Source organism: Pipra filicauda, unplaced genomic scaffold (genome assembly GCF_003945595.2).
Source record: "Pipra filicauda isolate LSUMZ 115617 unplaced genomic scaffold, ASM394559v2 scaffold127_size2900866_pilon, whole genome shotgun sequence".
Lineage (NCBI taxonomy): Eukaryota > Metazoa > Chordata > Aves > Passeriformes > Pipridae > Pipra > Pipra filicauda.
Window position 1 is genome coordinate 671,120 of NW_024103740.1, and position 20,921 is coordinate 692,040.

Here is a 20,921-nt window from a genome sequence, read left to right on the forward strand (position 1 = left end):
ACAAAATGAACAAAACATCTTAGAAAGAGGACCAGTAGCTCTAGATAGAACGTGTATCTGTGTCAGAAACTGGAATTCAGTGTGCAAAACAAATTGAGTTAAATAGTGTGTTTAACTCATTACATCAACTTTTATATCTCTCATAGTTACAGTGATTCAAGGAATATATTACAAGTTTCTTGAACAAATGGAGCCTGCCCACACTAAATGAGTCAGATAGAAATCAATTACATTGTAGACTCTTTACTGTGGAAATAATCAATGTCATCATTGTTCCCTTCCTAGCAACAAAATATTGGTCCTGGTCAACCAATCTTTTTAAGCTGGTTTGCACAAAACACTTTTAATGGGTTTTTATATTGTTTTGGGGGTCCTTTGAAAATGGTATCAAGGCCAAATATTAACAGAACCTTTTTTTAACATGGAGATAGCACTCTTTAGTGTAGTAATTCATTTTTAGTGTAGTAATTCATTTTTTGTTTGTATTGAACATCAAAGAAGCAGACCTTAAGTTTTATCATATTCTGTAATGTTTTAGGCTCAGGTTGCCAAATGTATTTGTAATGGCATAGTCATCCTGGAGTCTTACTCTCAGCAATGGAACAGGAGCTAGAGTGGGAGATAGATGAGATACTACTCTAAGTTTTCAGAACTTACTGATTTGTATCCATTAGCTGTTCCTGGGAGAAGAATAGGAGCTGTATCATATGCCAAACCTTCCAAAATGTTACATCTGCTGGGAATGCTATCCTGTTCAAGGATTTATGGGAGCTGGAAAATGAGATTCATAGAAAACAGAAAATACATTGTATGCATTATTTATTTTCAGTGTGTGTAATTCCATATTCTTTCTAAACAAATAAAGTTATGTGTGATCCTTTTTATATCACCAGGTTTTATCAATTTCCATTATTTTCTTTAACTTATCCCTCTAGGACTCATATATCAGCACACACTGAAAACAGATGTTAATACAGTGTGTTGTTTACACCTCCGATCTTCATTGGATTCCCTGAATTCCAGATGGCAGATAGTCATTCTATTGTATGGATAAGATTAAAATGGTTTGCTTTCAAATCTGCATATCTGGCTGTGCTTTGTAATTTTAATTCTAATGTCTAGGCCAACCTTGTTATGTCCTTTTCACCTCTTGTACTCTTCCCATTTTGTAATTTGTTGTCATCTTGTCATTTGCTGACAATAGAAAAACGATTCCCTCCTTCAACCACTGCTTTTGACTATTTTGCTCCCCACTGAGGGTAGAGGGGGAGGCACCACCACAGCTGTTTATATGATTTGCTCAATAGAGACGGTAAATTTTTGCATAATTTTCTTGTTTTATTAATACTTAGTTTTATTGGTTCTTTATCTACGTCTCTCAAAGTGCATACAAGCTTCCTTTAAACTGCAGTAAGAAATAAAGTAGCATGTCTGTTACTGGATTTTTCAGAACTTCCAAGGTGTTAAGACCTGTAAGGGCTGGCAGCATGACCTAATGCATACTAGAGAAAGTCTTAAAAGGTCTGGAATCCACAGATCTGCACTATTCTAATCACAGGCCTTATTAAAGCTAAATCTTATATAAGCATTTCCTTTTCAATGCCTCCATTTCCCACTTTTTATCTCTTATTTTCAATGTACTGCATGGCCTTCCAGAATGAGGTATTCTCCTCTGTATGCTCAAACTAACTTTATGTTAGTTAATATAAATTATTCTCAATTTATACTCTATAAATAAGACCAGGCACATGCTACTGTAAATTATTTATTCAGTGCCATTATATTCATGACACTTTGTATAACAAATCAAGTCCTAAGACAAAATTCTGCTGCTTTATCTACGCCTCATCTGGAATAAGTCCATGAAAGTCTATATTAAACTAATATAGATCAGTAGTAACTTTAAACAGTTTAGTCATAGTAAAATAAGTTTAGCTGTATAGTATTTGGTCCATGATCTTGGCTTCAAAAATGCATACTTCAAATTTGGCAGAGTAAAGGAAGCAGGAGAGAGCTGAAATCCCCCTCCTGCACATGCAGTCCCCATCCTCAGTTCTCATGTTTATATGCAAATGTCCCTTTATTTCTGCAGATGAAAACACTTCTGCACTCAGGCTGCAAAATCGGAAGAAAATGTGTTCAAATTACAAAGTGGAAATGCCTTGTGGTATCCTCATTACAGCAGACAATACTCCACACTGGTATAATATCAGAGGATTCCATCTGAAGAGGAGGCAACATAGGCAGGCTGCGTACGCACCTTCACCATCACCTACAAAGAGCTGAGCACCCCAAGGCTCATCCATGACCCATCCTGCAAAGAGATCGAGTACAGTACTGACAACAGAATTTCGTGGAGGAGAGCCCCCTACACACGCCTAGGAAAAAGAGGGCTGTGTAATTACAGAGATTTAGATAAATCTAGAAGGTCTTTGAATCCACATCTCTGCCAGGTCTGATTCAATCTTTCAGACATGCATGACTTGACAGGAAAAATGGTTGCCTTTAGCAACACAACCAGGTGAAATAAGACCAAGGTGTGCTGATCACAACCTCAGGGCCCTGCGCTCCAGAACCACACTGTGCTGTCCTGCCAAAACACTCGTGTTCCTGCTACGCTCCTTGGCCTGATCTTGACGGTATTTCACTTGCAAAATTCATCCCGAGCTTAGCTGAAGTCACGCAGCAGTCACATATTCTGGTTTATGGCTACTCAGCCCCATTAAGCAGATGAGAAGAAAATGGAAAAGAAACAGAAAAGGTAAAAAATTTCTTTGCATGATTGAGCCAATTACTCTTATATTAGCATGAGCAGTTCCACCATGAGATTGTGATCACCTATGATGGTGTTAGGATATTTAGATGGGCTGCACCTGAGACTCAAAAATGCACTTTAGTTTTTATTTGCTTAATATACCACATGCTGCCTCATAAAGAGAGGAATTGACAAACACTACTTAATAAAAAAGACTTCCTCTAGCACTTTCCATCTAATGATCATCAAGCAGTTTACAAGCAGGACTGAAGCTGTTTTTATTTGTGGATAATAATACCCACATTTTACAGAGAGGAAAATAATCTAGCCATAGGAACGCATTTTAGTTGACAACATTAACCTTATCTAGCACGTCAGTGACAGGTTTCACACGATGAATAGAGGCACTCAGAGCTCTGCAGAGTAATCAGGTCCCGGCTGTTCAGCTGGGAAATCATAACCATGTTATCATTCCTGTATCGCTGGGTCAAAAAGGGACCGCAGCTCAGAAAGGATTAAGAAAACATTGCCTTGCAAGGGTATTTCAGTCATCACCTGACTGTGTGCCTTGGTACTGAGAAAAACAGAAGCCTTGTGGGCCCTGGTCACTGCCCAGCACTGCCACGGGTAAAGGCAGGGCCCGCCCGGGCTGGGGGCAGTGACACGGAGTGGGCACAGAGACACTGTGCCTGCGCTTTTTCCAGACAACTTGTTTTTCCTTTTCAAGGAGACGTTGCTGTTGATGTCCAACTTCGTGAGAGCGAGTAAACACTGAGGAAACCAGACCTGGAGAACAACCCATCAAGGTCCAGAGGAAAGCTGCCAATGCTTTTAGATGGCTCCGGTTTCCGTCAGTTCGCAGGTTAGGAACAAGCCGAAAAGGACGCAGATCTATTACTTTATTATTACTCATTGAAAAGCCAGCGCATCTCTGGGGCAGGTCCCACCCGCAGCCACCGCGGCCGCCCCCCTCACACGGCGGTGCCGGAGCCGCCGCGCTGCCCCCAGGGCTGTCCTAGAGGAGCCGCTCGGGCTGTCCCATGGGAGCCGCTCGCTCCAGAGCCACCTGCCCACCGCTCCCTGCCCTCACACCCGCCCGACTCGGGCCGCCCCCTCCGCCCTCAGCGCGGCCGCCGCCGCCGCCGGGCCCCGCGAGGCCTCCCCGCCCGCGCCAGGCGCCGCCCCCGGCGGAGGCGGTGCCGCCCCCTCTGCCCGGGGCCCGGCGGCGGCGGTTCCCGGCAGCGGCCGCGCGGGGCCGGGTGATGGCGGCGGCGGAGGACGCGTTCCTGCGGGCCCGCGGCAGGACCCTGACCGCCTTCCGCCCAGGTACCGCCAGCGCCGGGCGGCACCGCGGGCGGGCACCTGCGGCTCTTGCCCGCCGGGCGGGAGGGGCGTGCGGTGCGGAGGGAGGCCCGGGGCTTCCCCGGCGGCGGCGGGAGGAGCTGCCGCCGGGGAGGGGAGGCGAGGGGGGCCGGGCCGGGGCTCTGGGCCGGTGTCGACGCCCGGAAGGCCGCGCTGGGGAGCGGGTGGCGCGGGGCGGCCGCGGCAAGGGGGGACTTGAGGCTGTGGCCGCCCCGCGGGGCCGGGACCGCCCGGGTTTGTCACCGCACTCCGGCTCTCTGAGGATGCCGGCGGTGCCCAGCGCCAGAGTCGTTTTCAAATGCTTGTCTGTGCTCCTAAAGCGGACCTGCATAGCCTGTGTTGGCACCAGCGCTGTGCTGGCGTGTGTTTGTACCTGTAAGGGTGACCGAACAGGTTACCGGTAGGTCACTGGTTTTCTTATTTAAATGAAAGGCAGTCGTGCAATGGTTCGCAAGTAGGGAAGGTTCCTGCCTGTCTCAGGGTGCAGGTCAGCAGCACAGTTCCTCCCCTGGCCCTTCCAGGCTGTGCGGAGGCAGCACTGGGATCCCCTCGGCTGTAGCTGCTCTGGGGACGTGATTCCAGACTCCCCAGGTGAATAAGTGAGGAGGCCGTGCCAAGCCAGCGCTGGCACAGCCACCTGTGGCTGTGGCTGGACCGACAGAGGAGCGTGTTGGACAGCTCTGTGTATGTCACCTGTTGGTAAAATTCTCCCAAGGATGGAGGTTCTACAGTGTGCCAAGGTTTCCCAGGGGCACAACTAGCTCTGTTTTAAGAAATCTTTTCCTATTGTCGTGCGTGGAAGGTCTTTTATTTCCTTGTATTTATGAATTTCAAGTTGTATTGGTTTGGTGAGGTCGACAAGGCTATTCAATCCCTACAGTTTTGTGGTATTTTCTTGGGTTTCGCTGGAAATATTTGGCTTTGCTTGTTGCCAAATAAAGAAAAATCACCAACTCGGAGCATGTGAAGTATACGTATACAGTCATTCTGGCAACCTATTAATTGCAGATGGTCTGGTTGGTTTGGAACAGAATGCCTAGCATTTGCTGAGGGGACAGATGGCAGACAAGCCATCTAGTTATATCAACTGTATGGTGAAATTGTAACAAAAGGAATGTTCAACAGCAGTGTAAAAATTTCTGAATAAAAGCTTTATCTAAGTACTTCTTGAAAATTGCCATAAGCATGGAAGAAAATATGTCATTTGGGAATCTGTTTTCCAAGTGTGCTTCTTTCTACTGAAGTGTCCTTGTTTGGAATTCTTTAAATATTAATTGACACTTTTCTTACCACTGGTTGTTTTTAATTTTGTTCAGGATTTGTTAGGTGACTATAGTCCAGCTTCTATCTTTGGGTGAAATATTTCTTTGTAAATAATTTACTTAGCCCTTTCTTAACAGACTAAAGTTCAACACAACTAAATGATTGGGGAAAAAAAAAACCAGAACCAAGGGCTGATAATAATGAAGCAAGATTTCTTGCAGTTTATGATTCAAATCAGTTCTCTGTGTTTTGTTGCTTTCCTCAGTCTTTAGGTTTCACTCCTGTGTAAACTTGTAGCTACACAGAGCATTTACTGCCACTGCTATGGCTTGGCACACCTTTTCCTTTTATAATTTGAGACCCATCACTGAGAGCTTAATTGTGTTTCTTTTTCTTACTACCCTTTCTGCAAAATCACTCTTTCACACCCTGATATTTGTTCAGGCTGCTTTTACGTAATGTGGATGTTATACCTGTAACCTGCTCTAATGAGCTCTTTGTTATGGGACGTGAATCAGGAGCTAGAGGTTAGTGACCTAAATTATCCATGTAATCAATGAGGCACAGCAGTAAACAGTGCACAAATACCCTACTTTACTTTTGAAATAAATTATCTGTCTTTTCCACTCGTGCAAAATTATGCTTCAGATGTCAACTACTTCTCTTAGTATTTTAGTGAAGAAACAGGACCATATGTTTGGGTAAATGCTGTCTTCACCACTTCTCTCCAAAAGTCATCGGGTTATTTTGTTTTGGTTTGTTAAGTATTTTTTTTGCATGCTGTGCAGAGAATTCCTGTGAAAGTAGGTAAACACTTTTTTCAAGTAACTAACGAAGTGATAGTACTGTCAGTTTAACTGGTTTAGAAGTGTCTGTTTGAACCTATCTTTTGCTAGTTTTATTTGATGCTTCCAAAACCTTTATCTGGAGCAGGCAAATAACCCGTGTTGCCTACTCACGTTCTCAGTTATGTGTGTGATTCTATGTTCCTCTGTCATGCCTCCCTCACTAACCTTTTGCAAACTCTTCAAATTTATTCAGTTGCTTCTCATATTTTTTTCATTTTACTGTGTTCTCTATTCCTTTCCAATTCTTGTTTTTTTGCCATTGCTGAATGTTGAGCTGACTTTGCTTTGTAGCACTTGCTAGAACTATGGTAGTTTATATGAAGTTGGTGATGTTTTTCCCATGTGCACTATCCTGTACATTTTTTGCATTGAAGTTGGTCAGCTCTTTTGAACTGTCACTGTATAAGAAATCTCTCCCCAGTTCTTCACAACCAGGCATGATTCTCAGGCCACCAAAATGGCTTTGTTTTACCAAATCTCACTTCCTCGCTATTCAGTTGCTGTTACTGTTCTGAAGTTGTTGAGCAGTGTAGGTCCCAGTACACATCCAGATGGGATCTGTGTATCTTGTCCATTTCTTTTTTTTTTACACAGTTTTCTGTGCATGCAAGGACTTGCTCTTATATTTCAAGACCCAACTTCCTTAGGAGTCTTTGGTGAGTAACTCTTAGATGCCTGTTGGAGACGGGATCAAGTGGATCTCCCTTGTCCATGTAAAAGCTGTTGATTACTCTTTCTGAAGAATCAGTGAGCCCAGTAGTTACTGTCTTTGTTAGAGTTTCCATTCACTTGCCTGTACAGATGCCAGTTTTGCAGTCAGTCATTACCAGATTGCTCAGGAAACCCCTTTAAATGCAGGTGTGACAGTGGCCAGCTTCCTGTTCTTTGGTGCAGAGGAGCTGGTTTTCACTTTTGAGGAGTTCTATGAATGCCACCTCATCTGAGTGGTTTCTTAGTGTTCATGTCTTTTTGTTGAATCACCTACTGGTATTTTGATTTGAGACAGATCTGATGCACTTTCTGTTAGGAAGAATTCTCACGTCAGATCTTCACAGGTTCCTTCCCAATAAACGTGCATACAAAAACGTACCTTGTTTTTTCTGCCCAGCCTTTGTCTTTAGGTGCATTTTGCGTGTCTGGAACATCTCTTAACCTTGGTGGGTGTCTGGCAGGCTACCTGCTCCTAATTCTTCTACAAAAGGCTTTATTAGTTTTTAGATTTATGCTGAAATGTTCTTCATTTTTTTTTTAGCTTGACTTCTCAGACTTTTGTATCTAACCTCCCAGTGTATAAAATCTTTCTATTTTCTTTATTTGGATGCTTAAGCTTTTCAAAGGATGCTGTCCTGCTCTAACTACCCTCCTTAAGGCTGTTATTTAACTTGTTTAGACTGTCTGGATTCTTTTTGATTTTCTGAAGTTCTTAGTGAAAGCTGTGCATATGGTCTGAGCCTCTGGGATAGTGTCTTTGAATAGTTTCCATGCTGCCTTCAAGGATTTTTGCACTTTTTAAAAGCATCATAATTACATATAATTCGCCCTCCTTTGAAATTAAATACAACTGCAGTTGATTTCTTATTTTTTCTTGCTTTCACATAAGTGTTGGATCTTGGCACGTTGCGATTACTGTTCTAGAGCTCTTCAACAGTAATATTTTTGAGCACTGATCAGAACTGCTTCCCAGCTTGCATATTCCATTCCCAATACTGTCTCCAACTCTCATATGAATTAGGCAAATTTTTACGTGGGTTTTGAGCAACTTTCTGTGACTTCACCTTGTCATTATGCAAGCCACCCCCCTTCACACCTACAGTTCTGGGCTGTAAAGTTTTTGTAATGAGTTTACATGTTAAATTGGGGGTGGGCATAAGGCATGACTAGAATTTAGCATTCTGTAGCCCTCAGTACAAATAAACTGTGCCTGAGAGGGCATTTCTTACCTTGATAGTTATCTAAGAAGTTTGAAAGTACGTCTTTTGGAAATAGTAGCACTGGCTAATTTATGTGAGAAACTGTGTTCTGTCATTAAGTGTTTCTACTAGCAGAATTTCTGTAGTACATAATTTCTAAAATAATTACTCTTTAAAAGGTTTTATTTTCTCTCTGAAAATGTGTCTTGATACCTGTTTTGAAGGGTTTTTTTTCCCTGATGCGAAAAATTGCACCTTTCTCAACAGGTTGCCTTAGTCATTCCTCAGAACCTTCAGTAGTCATATTTTGGTAGACCCTCAGGTGCACATGGAAAATACAGCTGAAAGAAATGCTCATTTCATTAGATGGAAATCTTTTGAATTTGGACATACAGACAATAATGATAGGGTTTTTAGGCCATACCTATTGATAATATTTTAATAAATAACAAGAAATTATTAATAATTCAGTGCAAGTCCTTTATTTCAGGACTGAAAGTAATAAAAACAACTTTTTGCTTATTGTACTGTCTATGTTGTATACATACTGACCTCACTTAAAAGATTCCATTTCCCTTCCTGCATTTAGGTTCTTTGGAAAACCAAGGTTGTGCTTCTTGCTTAATTTTACTTAGAAAAAGTCTCACAGAGACAGCACAAGGCAGGAACCATGTATCTATTTCTGCTGTTCTCTGATCTTTCAGAAAAGTGAAATCGTTTCTCCTGACAAACCCAACATGACAATGAGGGCACTTTCCTATTTATTATTACCCATGGCTTACTGAGCAGGCACTGGACATGTGTCCATGTTCGTTCTCCTCTGACACGATGGCATCTAGAGAGAGACTATGGACAGGAGTAACTTTTCATAACTGATTTGTTTCCACTAAATGCTGCAGAGGGTAGAGGAAGAAGAAAACGAATATACTGTTGGAACCAACGAATGCACTTTTTAAAAAAATCTCCCCAGGGAAATGCTGGAAATCCCACCTGTACTGTGTGGCTGTCAGAGGCCAGTGGTTCCTGTGAGTGCTCTGTAGATGCATGTTTGTGATCCTTGGAGATGGGGAAAGAAGAGAGAGGGGAACTAGGAAAAGCAAAAGGGGAAGAAATAAAGGCCCAGCAATGTTAGGTATTGTCCTCTAGAAATCGTGAGGCTCAGCTGAAATCCCACCTAAGTCCTTGAAGTGTCTTTTTGCCTGTGATCACAATCCATGGCTGAGGATTTCTCCTGTGAATTGCTGCTGACTACTTCGGTCCTTCACAGAATTAATCCTTAGATAAAATTAGCAGCTGGCACTGATTTTCAGGCAATGCTACTAAAAATACATTGCATCGATCCTCTGTCTGTACTTTGGAATGCACGGGAGCAGAAAGGGAGTAGGAAGCTATTGAAACTGAGGCAGAACATGTCCTGAAGTTGGACATTCTGTGGCAATCAGCTGTACAGCAATTAAGGAGGCCTGGGAACAAAACAAATTTGAAATAGGAGGTTTCAGTGGCTTAGTGTGGAAAAGCAGCACCAGAGACATGGTTTGTCCTTCAGAAATGGAAAGGGGGTGTGCATCAGTTATTGGAGAAGTCTGCTGACTCTTTGCTGCATTTGTGTTTTCTTGTTTTTATGGTAAATTCTGAAGTTGCAAACAGCTTCTGTGTTCAAGGGGATGAGCAGCCAATTTGCAGGGATTCTTAGCTCCACTCAATTTTGTGATGGGAGAAGGCAGAAGAAATTATTGATTGAATCCTAATCTTCTGTTGCTTTACCTAGCATGCACCTTGTGTAATACAACTGCCTAGCCCAGCTAAAAGCTTGAAAACTGAAACTCCTAGTGAGAAGGTTCCTTTAATGTTATTGTTATTCCCAGAGAAGCCATTGCTTGCTGCGTTTGAAGGATGATAGTGATTGTAGATGCTGTTTAACTGAAGCCTTAAGGAGTAGCATCTAGGATGTGGATCGTGACTGGATGATTACTGCAAAAACAGCTGTTCCCCTTCCCACCACTTGCATCCAATGCTGTTGGTTAGTTCCCTCTGCCAGACTTTGGCATTCCTCTGGCATAGAGGCAGAATGATTTTTTTGAGCACTCTTGAGATTCAGTGCAAAGACCAAAAAATGGCTCAGACAGATTTTTGTGGTGCCTGACACTGGGCAGATGAGTTTCCTTTGCATGGCCTACAGTACCTGTTCTGCTTGAGGGGGCCAACAAACAGCTGGTGAGGGGGAAAAGTAGGGTACAGAAGTTTTGCTAAGAATTATCGGGAGAGGGTTCATTGATCAATCATTTAATTGTCAGGCAGAAGACATCTGGATCCATCTGTGGTTGTGGAAGATGCTTTTACCATGGGTTTCCCTCTGCTGCCCTCTCACCATATTGCCTGTTGAAAGAGCTCTCGTGCAGGCCTATTCCTGGACTTTTAAGCAAAATTACTAAAATTACACTAGTTGCAACACTTGAAACTTCAGCTGGATGGGTGTTATGCCTTGCACAGATAAGGAAAAACTTGCATAAACTCCTCTGAAGACAGACTAGTGAGGGCAGTGAAGAGTTATTTCCTGGGTGAGCTGAATTCAGAACAGGCTTAGGGGTTGGTGCAGCAGGTGCAAGTTTGCACTGGTAGTGCTGTACCAGTACAAGTCTCTTCATGATATTCTGCTTTTATTCATAGTACTTTATAGTAATTAAAGCACATTCCTGATTAAAAAAAAAAAAAGTAGTAAGTTTAAACAGTGTCCTTATTTTGTTCCCATATACTTTTGTTTTGTGGGGAATAAAATCACTAAGTACCACTTGATAACTAATAAGCTAATGGAATTTGGTGTAAGTACTAGGGTTATTTGTTTTTAAATAGTGTTTCTAGTTGGACTGATCAAATAACAAATCAAAGGTAGAAAATATTCAACCTTACTCTTATTTTTGTAGCTACTTGATAAGTTTTTGAATGCCACAGAAACAGCTATTGACTGAATTATTTGACTAAGACCAGTTAATTAAACTAACATTTTAAGTAAATGTTATTTATGGTAGCCCTGATTCCTGGATCTCTTCTGTTGTCCCTGCTTCACTTTTTTCATTTTATATTTTTCTTTCCTACAGGAGAATATAGCATATACCTTTGCATCATTTTCAGTTCCTTTCTTTTTTCACCTCCTATCTCTTTCCTTTTCTCCCCACTCTTCACCACCTCCACCCCTGCATCTTCTGTTTCTCTTTTCTTCTGCCACTTCTTGATTCTGTCTGTGTACTGAACTTCTTTTTTCAAATTCATCTTATCAGTCTCTCTCTCTGCCTCACATGACCATCGCTCACCCACTCAAACCAGAGCATCTGTGCACAGGCTTGGAAACACTCAGGTACTTGAAACCTAGACAGTTCCTGTATTGGCATGAACATAAGTCAGGAAAATAAAATATCCATGAAGCTTATATTAGAATAACCCCTGCTCTGGCTTTTCAACCTGTTTTGCATCAGCTGTGCATGTGCATTGTCTGCTTGCCAGACTGCTGTGTGCTCAAGCATTATATATGAAGCTCCTTGTTACCTGGGCCCTGGGCCAGTCCTGCTGCCTGTGCCTCCCATCCTGGACTGCTGCAGGTGCTCCAGCTGCCTTTGCACAGACACTATTCCCTTCCAGAAAGGGAAACACAGCCTGGCCATAATTGGTACTTAAAACAAAGACTAGCTTTCTTTTCTGAGTAGTTTCTGTAAAAATAAATAAATGTTTCTATATTTTACTTAGGCTACTACAGTAAAAATTCCTGGCTTGAGATTAATCAATACAAAACAAGTAGATTTTGCTCAGCGTTGATTATCAATACTGTCCAGAAAAGGGCAGTGTTAAAAATCCTGCCATGTTGTTCCAAGATTTGGTATTTTTCCCCATTTAATGAGTTTGAGAATTGTGCCACTCCTCCGAACCAAGTTCCTCTTTCAGACGTTCCCTTTTTTCAGTTCCATTTTGTAAAGGTCATTAAGGATTTCTTATGCAAGCTTCCTTAACTGATTTTTATTCTATGGTTTTCCACTTATAAAAACTGTAAGTTGATTTCTCTGCACAAACAGTGCCTTTGATGCAGCATGTAAGCTGCTTTTTATGGCAGTCATATCTTTTCATGCAAGTCATAAAATAAAAACCTAAATTGCTTTGTGTCACTCAACTGGTTCCATAAAGCTTCTGTTGCAAACTCATGGATAGATGGATCATTTCAGTTCTTCTAATAAGTTATGTAATTTTAATTCAGAATTAAAAGCTAATGAGTGGCTAAAAGTTTCTACCTATAAAATACTTGATTATTATTTCAAATAAGTCAATGCTGGTATATAAATAATTTTGTTTAGATATTAAACATTACTTTAACTGAAGTGTGGAAGCTTTCATTTGGCAAAATGATCTGATGCCATAGCAACAGATGGCAATTACAAGCAGCTTCTGGGAGTTGCCCACATTCCTTATCCCTCACCCAGCCTATCCATATCCTCGGTGCCAGGAAGGAATTCTGACCTCTGTTTTCCAACCTTCCTTGAAAGAACCATACCCCCCTTCTTGCAAAGTAAGAAGCTCCAGTTCTTGTGGAAGGAAACCAAAAGCACATTCATGGTGGACATGCTGCTTGCTTCTGTTACTGGAAGACCAGTTTTGCCTCAAACTGAATTTCAGATCAGATTTACGTAATATGGAAGTATATTTATGGATTAGATTTTAATTTTAAATAATTTGCTGTATCATTTTCTTTTTAGATTCAGCTGTAGATTAATGTAGTCAGTGAGTTTTTAACAGTTTAAATGCTGTTTAAAAAAACTTCAAAAACAGTAAATGTATTAAGCCAAATAGAGCTCTCAAAACTGAAACATTCAAGTTACAAATGAATGCATATAAACAGCTGGAGAAACCAGTGTGCTAGTGTTTGTACTTCAGTTCCAGCTTTTCCCTAAAGCCATGAGAACAAAAAGCATTTAAATCCTTAATAATTTAAGGAAAAGTCTACTGGAACCATAAAATGTGAAACTTCTGTATGTTTTAATTAGTTAATTAAAGAAGCAATAATTGGAGTCTTAAAAGAATCAAATGAAATCTAACATTACACACTTGTGTTATGTTGTAGTCTTGTAGTTTCCATTTGCTATTTGCTGAATTCTCCACATACTTTTCCTCTAATCAGTCTGTAATTACCGTGTGGTATAATTAGATTAATATACTTTCATTTATTCCAACTACCCATTAGAGGAAAATTTTGTACTTCTGCCTTTATATTTGCCCTGTATGAGTGACTACAGAATTCTGTACTTCTGCTGAAGCAATGTCAACCTACTTAGGTGGAGAACAATCCATTTAATGATACATGGAAACTTTCATTCTCTTTTAAGTGTCTCTACTGCTTAAATTTTCTTTTTTTTCCCCCTCCTTTTTTCATTTTAGATGACGAGTGCCAGTGGAAGGGGCCCTTCTACTTCATCCAAGGAGCAGATCCTCAGTTTGGACTGATGAAAGCTTGGACATGTGGAGACACTGATAATGGAGATGATGAATGGGGAGAAGAAATCAAATTAGCAGAGCAAGCAGTGCAGGCCATTAACAAGCTAAACCCTAAGCCCAAATTCTTTGTGTTGTGTGGAGACCTTGTCCATGGAATGCCAGGTAAGGCAATTAAGTGCAGAATGGGGGTTGTAACTCCCTTTATATTTCAGATTAGCAATAAGGCTAATTTACTTTCCTTGACTTCAGAATAGTCTTTTGTAGGAGTTGGTGTGCTTCCTGTTGTGGTGTTTTGGAAAAGAAGTGTGATTTGTGGATGATTCTTGAGATATTATTTCAATTTCTTCATCTAACTTCCTGTGTCATTCATTTTAGGGCTGTACTTTCATTAGTTAATTGCTTTCTTTTCAGTAGGAAATTTTCTTTGAAATAGAAGTCCTAAGAACACACATTCAAATTACTTCTCCCTAAACAAATTGCTGTGAGAAGACAAATAGGGGCAGTAGCCATTGGGAAAAAACAATACCAGGAAAATAATAAAAAATGGATATGGCTTTTTGAGTACCTAAAGTGAGTACAACTCAGAGAATTCTCTGGCTTTCTAATGCTTAATAAATTCAAATGCTTCAATATTTAAATTTTTTAAATGCTGAAAGTCAAGGAATTCAAGTTTTAGCAGTTCTCTCCTGTTGCTGTGGGAGTTTGAGCTCAGTGTGTTTCTGCATACACTCAGGAAGAGCAACAGACCATCTAGAAAGGTGAGTTACAAAGTTTGACAGCTACAACTTTAAAACAGATTGGTGGTATTATCTATGTGAAGAAGAGAAGTACTTTTCTTGGAAGTGAAATAAAAAGTGATGTTACCTGCTGCCAGCTGGTGTGAAAAGCAGATCTAAGCACAGTGTCTTACATTTCTTAGCCTTGATAAGAAGCAGAGCTGCCCACAGCCTTGGCTGTGTGTCTGGGAGCACAGCAATCCACCAAGGGACCTTGCAAATAGTCCTGTGTGCTTTATGTAACACTCTGCCTTGCACTCCACTTGCACCTGAAGTGCTGCTCCCCAGCCCTTGCTGCAAACGTTTTGAGCATGTTGGAGACCTTTCCCTAATTCCTTCAGTGTCCTGCAGTGTTAATTTTAAAGCTTAGCTGTCAAATTGATTGACATTATTTATAGGCTACAGACTTACTTTTGATCAGAACACAATTTTTCTGAAAGAGTGGGAAAGTGTAAAAACCAACAGATTTAAGCTTGATTAAATCTACTGTGTAACAGCTCAGTAGCTTGATGATAAAGTGTACCATTATGAAGTTTTGTTGGTTTATGTGCTTCCATTAATTTTGGAAGTTCAGGTTTAACCCAGAATCATAAAATAATCTCTTCTTAAAGATCATCTGTCCTTCCTGTAGCAGAGTTTTAAGAAATATTTTGATTAGAACTTTTAATTCGTGTAAGTGTTCCAAATATTTTGTCTTCAGTATCCCTTGTAAGAGGAAGGAAATTCAGTACAAATAATGGGTGTTCTACATCCTATCTTTTCAGCAAACAGAGAATCTAAGAATTTTTTTTAGCAAATAGAGATTTTCAGGTAAATTGAGCATATAAATGTTTGCAGAACTGAAGACCGGTTGAATTTGCTTCTTTTCGGGGAGAAATTTAAATATTTTCACTGTTCTAGCTAAGGATGTTTAGACCTATGTAATGCATGTCTGTAGTAGAATGGTACTGTAATTATTTCATACTTCTTGACTGAGGAGTCTCTCCCAAGAATAATTGCTCTATCAATTCCCTTATGTTCAATAAAATGCAGGATAAAAAATTCATTTTTTCAGTAGGCAAAAATCAGAAAGTACATGAGACAAGACATTGATTTAAGTTTAACAGTTGTGAATTTGTACATGCATCTTCATGTCTCAAATGACCTTTTAAATCACTTGTATCACCTGTATTAAAACTGAACACATCAGCATTACTGGAGGTGTGTCAGTTACTATTGCAGCGTGGTTACTGAGAAAGTGAAGTTCAGCTCTGGTTTATGATCTGTTGGCCAAGGTCTGACAAGTTCTTTGGATTATACTGCTTTATAATCAATGCCTGTCAATAAAAAAGGAGGGACAAAACAGATCTTCCTTGCTTCTCTTAAGACATTATATCATGGAGTACTAAGTGTAAAGTTTTTGGTGACTGTTTTAAAGCATGCACTGTAGTCATTTAGCCAGAACAATGTGGAAGCCTTTTGCACAGGAACTCCAAGAAATCTCAGAATTCCAGCAGCTAGAAGTGATGAACAGAATCCTGATCAGCTGGGAAGCAATCAGGCACAGCACTTGGAATCCATTACAGATGTCATTAGAGCAACGGAGTAATCATATCTTGGTATTTAACTGCTGATTAAAAGTAGTTTGTAGTCTGAATATTATTTTCAGAAGTTTTTCTTGATTACATAATCAAGAATAGGATATCTATTCCTGGTAACACTAATATTGTGGTACATAATCAAGAATTTTAAGCAATACCTTACAGTGCAACTGTGTCACTGAATATAATTTCTGTAGCCTCGATGCTTACACCAAGATACACCGTGACAATGAAGGGCTTGCTTCTGAAGACATTTGTGTGCATTAAATATAATATAACTTACTGTGGCAAAAATGCTAATCTGCAAAACGCAAAATATTGTTGATTGGATAATGTGTTTGTTTCACTGCATTTTTCTTAACCCCTGGAAGTTAATTTCTGAAAGCGTTTTATATCAAGTTGGAACTTTCTGTTTTGTTGTATGACAACTTCCCATATTGTTCCATTAACCAACACCCTTTGAGCCCAGCAGTCCAGCCAGTCCCTCACCCATCTTGTTCTCCACTCATCCAGACTGCAACATCCTGACTCCACAGCCAGGGTGGTTACAGGGAGGTGCCTCACAGTGACACCAGCCAGCGCTCCCAGTACTCTTGGATCCATCCTGGCAGGTCCCATGGGCTTCCTTGGGTTGAAACTTTTCAGGAGATACTTGTTCTGTCACCGGTACTTCCTCTGCTCCTTTAGCTCTGGGAGCATTTCAGTGAAGGCAGGCAGAGGAAGGTCTGAGTGCCAGTCACTTGTCACTGCCTCCCTCAGCAGGGGGCCTGTATTGACTTTATTATTTTATTGCTAAAGTAGTGGTAGAAGCTTTTGCTGCTGATCACACCTTTCACAGGTTTCAGCCCTCAGTGAGCTTTTCCTGACCAGCTCTGCATGACCAGGTACTTTTACAATATTCTTCCTTTCAGGTCTGTCTTTGTTTCCAACTCCCTTTGACAGCCTTTTTTCATTGGTACTCAGGCATGAATTCCTCATTTAGCCACATCATTCTCCTTACAGCCTACATTTTTTCCCCACTTCCCTCCGTATCCAGAAGGACCATTCTTGTGTTAAGAGGAGTTTATCTTTGAAGACATGTCAATGCTCTCAAACTCTTGTCTTTCAGAGCAGTCTCCTCCAGGATCCTGTACCAGTTCCCCTAATAAGCCAGTCTGCTGTCCTGAGGCCCCAGGTCAGCTCTCTGTCTTCGGTGGCTGCTACAGCCAAGGCTGCCAGGGATTAACACATCCCCCAGCACTGATTGTGAGTGGCAGGACCAGGAGAGTGGGGCCTGGATGGCCCCTCTGTGTCAAGGGGTTCTCCCAGACTTCCTCCTGGACTGCTGTCAGCAGGTGTCAGGGGGATTAGTCTCCCAAAAGAACCAGGTCTGTAGCAAAAATCCCACTCTTGGTGGCTGAGATCTCCTCTGATCCACTGACTCAAGTTTAACAAGGCTGGTGTCTGTTCCATAGAGTAGTGCCCTCCAAACGCTGAGGGCAAACTCCCCTGCCTTCTTTCTTGCCTTTCCTTCCTGTTCTAGTTTAACATGAAGCACTGTGCTTCCTTCTTCATCCCATCCTCAGGTGTAGCTTGCTGTCCAGGAAACAGTGTCTGCATTTCACCACCTTTTGTTACAACAGCAGAGAATTCAGCTGTTTGCAGCCAAGGTCACCCTGCTGAAGCCACCCAGAAACTCTGACTGTGAAGCTGGGAATCTGGCAGCTGTTTTTATGTGGCTGAATTCCTTTGGAGGAAATGGTTTAAGTACATTTTATTAATGATGCTACTGCTGTCAGTAACTTGATAATTCTAGCCAGCAAAGTTATTTATGCAATGTATTTAGACCAGGTGTTTAATTATTTTTCATTAGTTGCTCTGCCTGCATGGGTAAAAGACAGCAAGTCTGCTGCAAACTGACTTAGCTCTGACTGTAATAAAATGTAGCTGTTTAGAGGCTAAATAAATGAAATGAGACTTGTCAAATATTATGTGTATAATCAAAAAAAAAACCTGATAGAACTTGATTAAGCTTGATCTGTTAGCAATGTGATAATGGATCAGTGAGCCGGTAGTGTTTATGCCTGCAGTTTTAGATTCATTTGTGTGTATATGTTAATTACAAAAAGTCAGAATCACTAGAATTGAGTACTTGAAATACACTGCTAGTACTTGTACTGATTCCTTTAGTTAAGTGAAGGCATAATCTCTAGTATACACATTTCCTGCCCAGGTCATGCAGTGCTCTGTAATCTGACATCCACCCTTTCTGTCAGTTAAGTCCAAGTAGTGATAGTTTTCTTTATTTTTTCCCCTACCTTTGTTTTATATTATTAAATTGTTTAATTAACGGATTTCAAATGGTTATTTATAGCACAGTTCTGAAACATTTAATTTTGGTGAAGGAACCTTTAGATCTGCTGTGATGAGTGGAAACATCACCTGACAGGTCAGAACCATAAGTATTGTGCCTTTATTTTGCTAAGAGGAAGGCAGGAGGAGGATGCCCATATCACTTACATCTGCCATTTATGAGGTCATTTTTTTGAAGGATCCTCCTTCTTTTTTATATCCATTTCCAAAGAACAAGTCAATCTAGACAGCTGTGTAAGTGATGGCAGGAGACTAAGCCATTGTATTTGAAATACATTGAATTCCAGTACAAGAATTCTGTTGTCTGCTCTTCATGCCTTGTCAATTAATTATGTTGATACTACTTCTTTTTAATTAATCTGCCTATACTTCCATTTCTCTGATTAGTCTCAGAAGCAATTTTCCATCTTGCTTTTTAGTTTGTGCACATCAGTATAAGCAGTTGTGCCTATTCATGCTTTCTTATTTATTCCTAAGATCTGGTGTTGTGGGACTTTTTTTTTTTTTTTAATAGATTTTTATTCATTCTATAGCTGATAAAATATTTAAGTGGTCTTACTCCTTTCAGAGACTTTCAGTCTGTTTTTTAAAACTTACCTTTCTTAGCTCTCTCCAATTAGTTGTGCTGCATTCCCTCCTCTAAGGCCAAGGCTGTGGGGAGCCAGGGAGGGAGAGGGAGAAGGTGCAAGGAGCTGTTTTTGTGTTTGCTGGAGTTGGAACTACTCTGTGCCATCTTAGACCCCAGCAGTGGCCCTCAAATTGGTACACTTAGCTGTGCTCTTCCACAGAACAAAGTGTTTCAAATTATTTGTTTACAGAGACTATTGCTGGGTAGATGCAGCTTCTCAACTAAATTTTGTCCAACTTTTTTTTTGTTTAACTCACCAGTGTCAGCCAAAGCCTGGATTGTTCATCGTGGTAGGGTAACAACATGGAGTAGGTCAGAATATTGGTACCTTAAAGTATGATAAATCATTCATGCTTTTATTAATGTATCTTTTGTAAATTGAACAAATTGAAACATCTGATTGTTTCAATCAGCTTTACAGAGCTGCAGTCATATTTAATAATGTTTTCTTACTGCTCCTTGGTTTGCTTGCTGTCTGTGTCTCTTGCTCTCTCTATTGGGCCATACTTGGATTGTAAGATCTTCCAGGATTGTGTCTGTTCCATATTTTCACGTTTTTACTGTGCCATCTGATGAATGTCTCAGGCTGTGAGCCCTGGCGTGTGTTGTTGCTGTGAACAGTTTAAACATGAGGTGACAGGACAGGCCCTGACAACAGACAAGCTGAAAACAGAGGTCCCCAAACTATAAGCAGCTCATTGATTGTCTGTTGCTGGCCATTAAGGCAAGGCTGGAAAAAGACTATTTTAAGCATAACAAGGGGAAAAAAGGCAGCCAGGTAGGGCAAGGCACCTGCTGCAGCTGGGGAAAGCAGTGCCCTTGAGCTGCATGCTGTGTGTGGTGGTGAAAAGGCACAGACTTACCCTACACAGGCTGGCATCCTGGGAAAAGCACATTCATGAATTTGGGAATTGTCACAGAATCTCTGTGAGATTACAGGAGGTGCGAGTGCACTGCCTGCCTCAGTGTCCCTTGCTATTCCTCTCTCCTTTTCCCTGCTTTTTCTCTTCTTCAAGCATGGTGGGCCCCTGCCTTCCAGCTGGGGTGTGTGGCTGTCCTGCTGTGGCTTCCAGGGTGCCCAGCTCTGCTGGGACCTTCTCACTTGCCAGCCAGCTCCCCATGGCTGCATTCCATGCTCTGTGTGTGTCTGTGCATCTCTGGGACTTGTTTTCCCCCACAAATTCGCACGTTTCACTAACGCTCTTGCCTCCTCCATAAAGCCTCAGTAAGTTATATCAGCTCAATTCAGCTAATTACAATTTTGGGCAACAGTATGTGCTTTATGTGAAAAGCAAAACTGCTGGCTGCATGTCTCCTCAAAATTATATACCCTATTCTTTCTTCCATGCAGTGTTTCTTCGTACAATAAAACAGGCAATGATGTGCAGCGAGATTTTTAAAAGCTGGTGCCAAATACCAGGATTCTGAGTTCATATTTAGACAGCAATTAAGGGACAGGTTTTCAAATCAGCATGTCTCCGTTTGACTCCTGCTTGACAATTTGATGATCAGAATACCAGATGAGATGGGCACACTGACTTTTATACCATCAGTACCTCCTTATGAGCTCTGACACGTTCACAGTAGAGAGTGAAGTTATTTATGTTCAGAACAGACAAGCTGCAGAGCTGAGGAACATCAGAGCTGATGGTTCTGGTGACCAGACAGCGGTATGGCTTCATTTCTGTTTATAATCACTGTAACATTTGAAGGCATCCTCTCTCCTGGGATAATTGCTAACTGGATTATCTTGAGCCTCTTTCCCGTGCCCAAATTTGATGTGCAACTGTCATGGTCCAAAATCTTTGTCTCTTGTTTCTGGTAAATACTGAGTGCATTAATATAACTTCCTCCAAAGTGTAGTTTTTGTAGATACACTACAGCCTATGATTTAAGATTTAGTATCACTGCAAACACCTGCCTTAAAGGGTAACTCAAAAAAAAACTCTAACTTGCTCAATTTTCTAAATCAGGG

The 20,921-nt window shown here is 41.1% G+C and overlaps 1 protein-coding gene across 3 annotated transcripts in view; it reads left to right on the forward strand.

Moving 5' to 3' along the window:
- The first annotated feature begins 2,402 nt into the window (after window positions 1-2,402).
- Window positions 2,403-20,921, forward strand: part of CPPED1 (calcineurin like phosphoesterase domain containing 1) — a 42,064-nt gene continuing 23,545 nt past the window's right edge. Inside the window, exons 1-3 of one of the 3 annotated variants that reach the window (XM_027743939.2) lie at window positions 2,403-2,761; window positions 3,483-3,617; window positions 13,554-13,772. In XM_027743939.2, coding sequence (XP_027599740.1) covers window positions 3,581-3,617; window positions 13,554-13,772 — 256 coding nt within the window. In that variant the 5' untranslated portion in view covers window positions 2,403-2,761; window positions 3,483-3,580. Of the gene's footprint in view, window positions 2,762-3,482; window positions 3,618-3,973; window positions 4,082-4,371; window positions 4,518-13,553; window positions 13,773-20,921 lie in introns of those variants that run through there. The other 2 variants (XM_027743938.2, XM_027743942.2) reach the window with 2 other exon arrangements.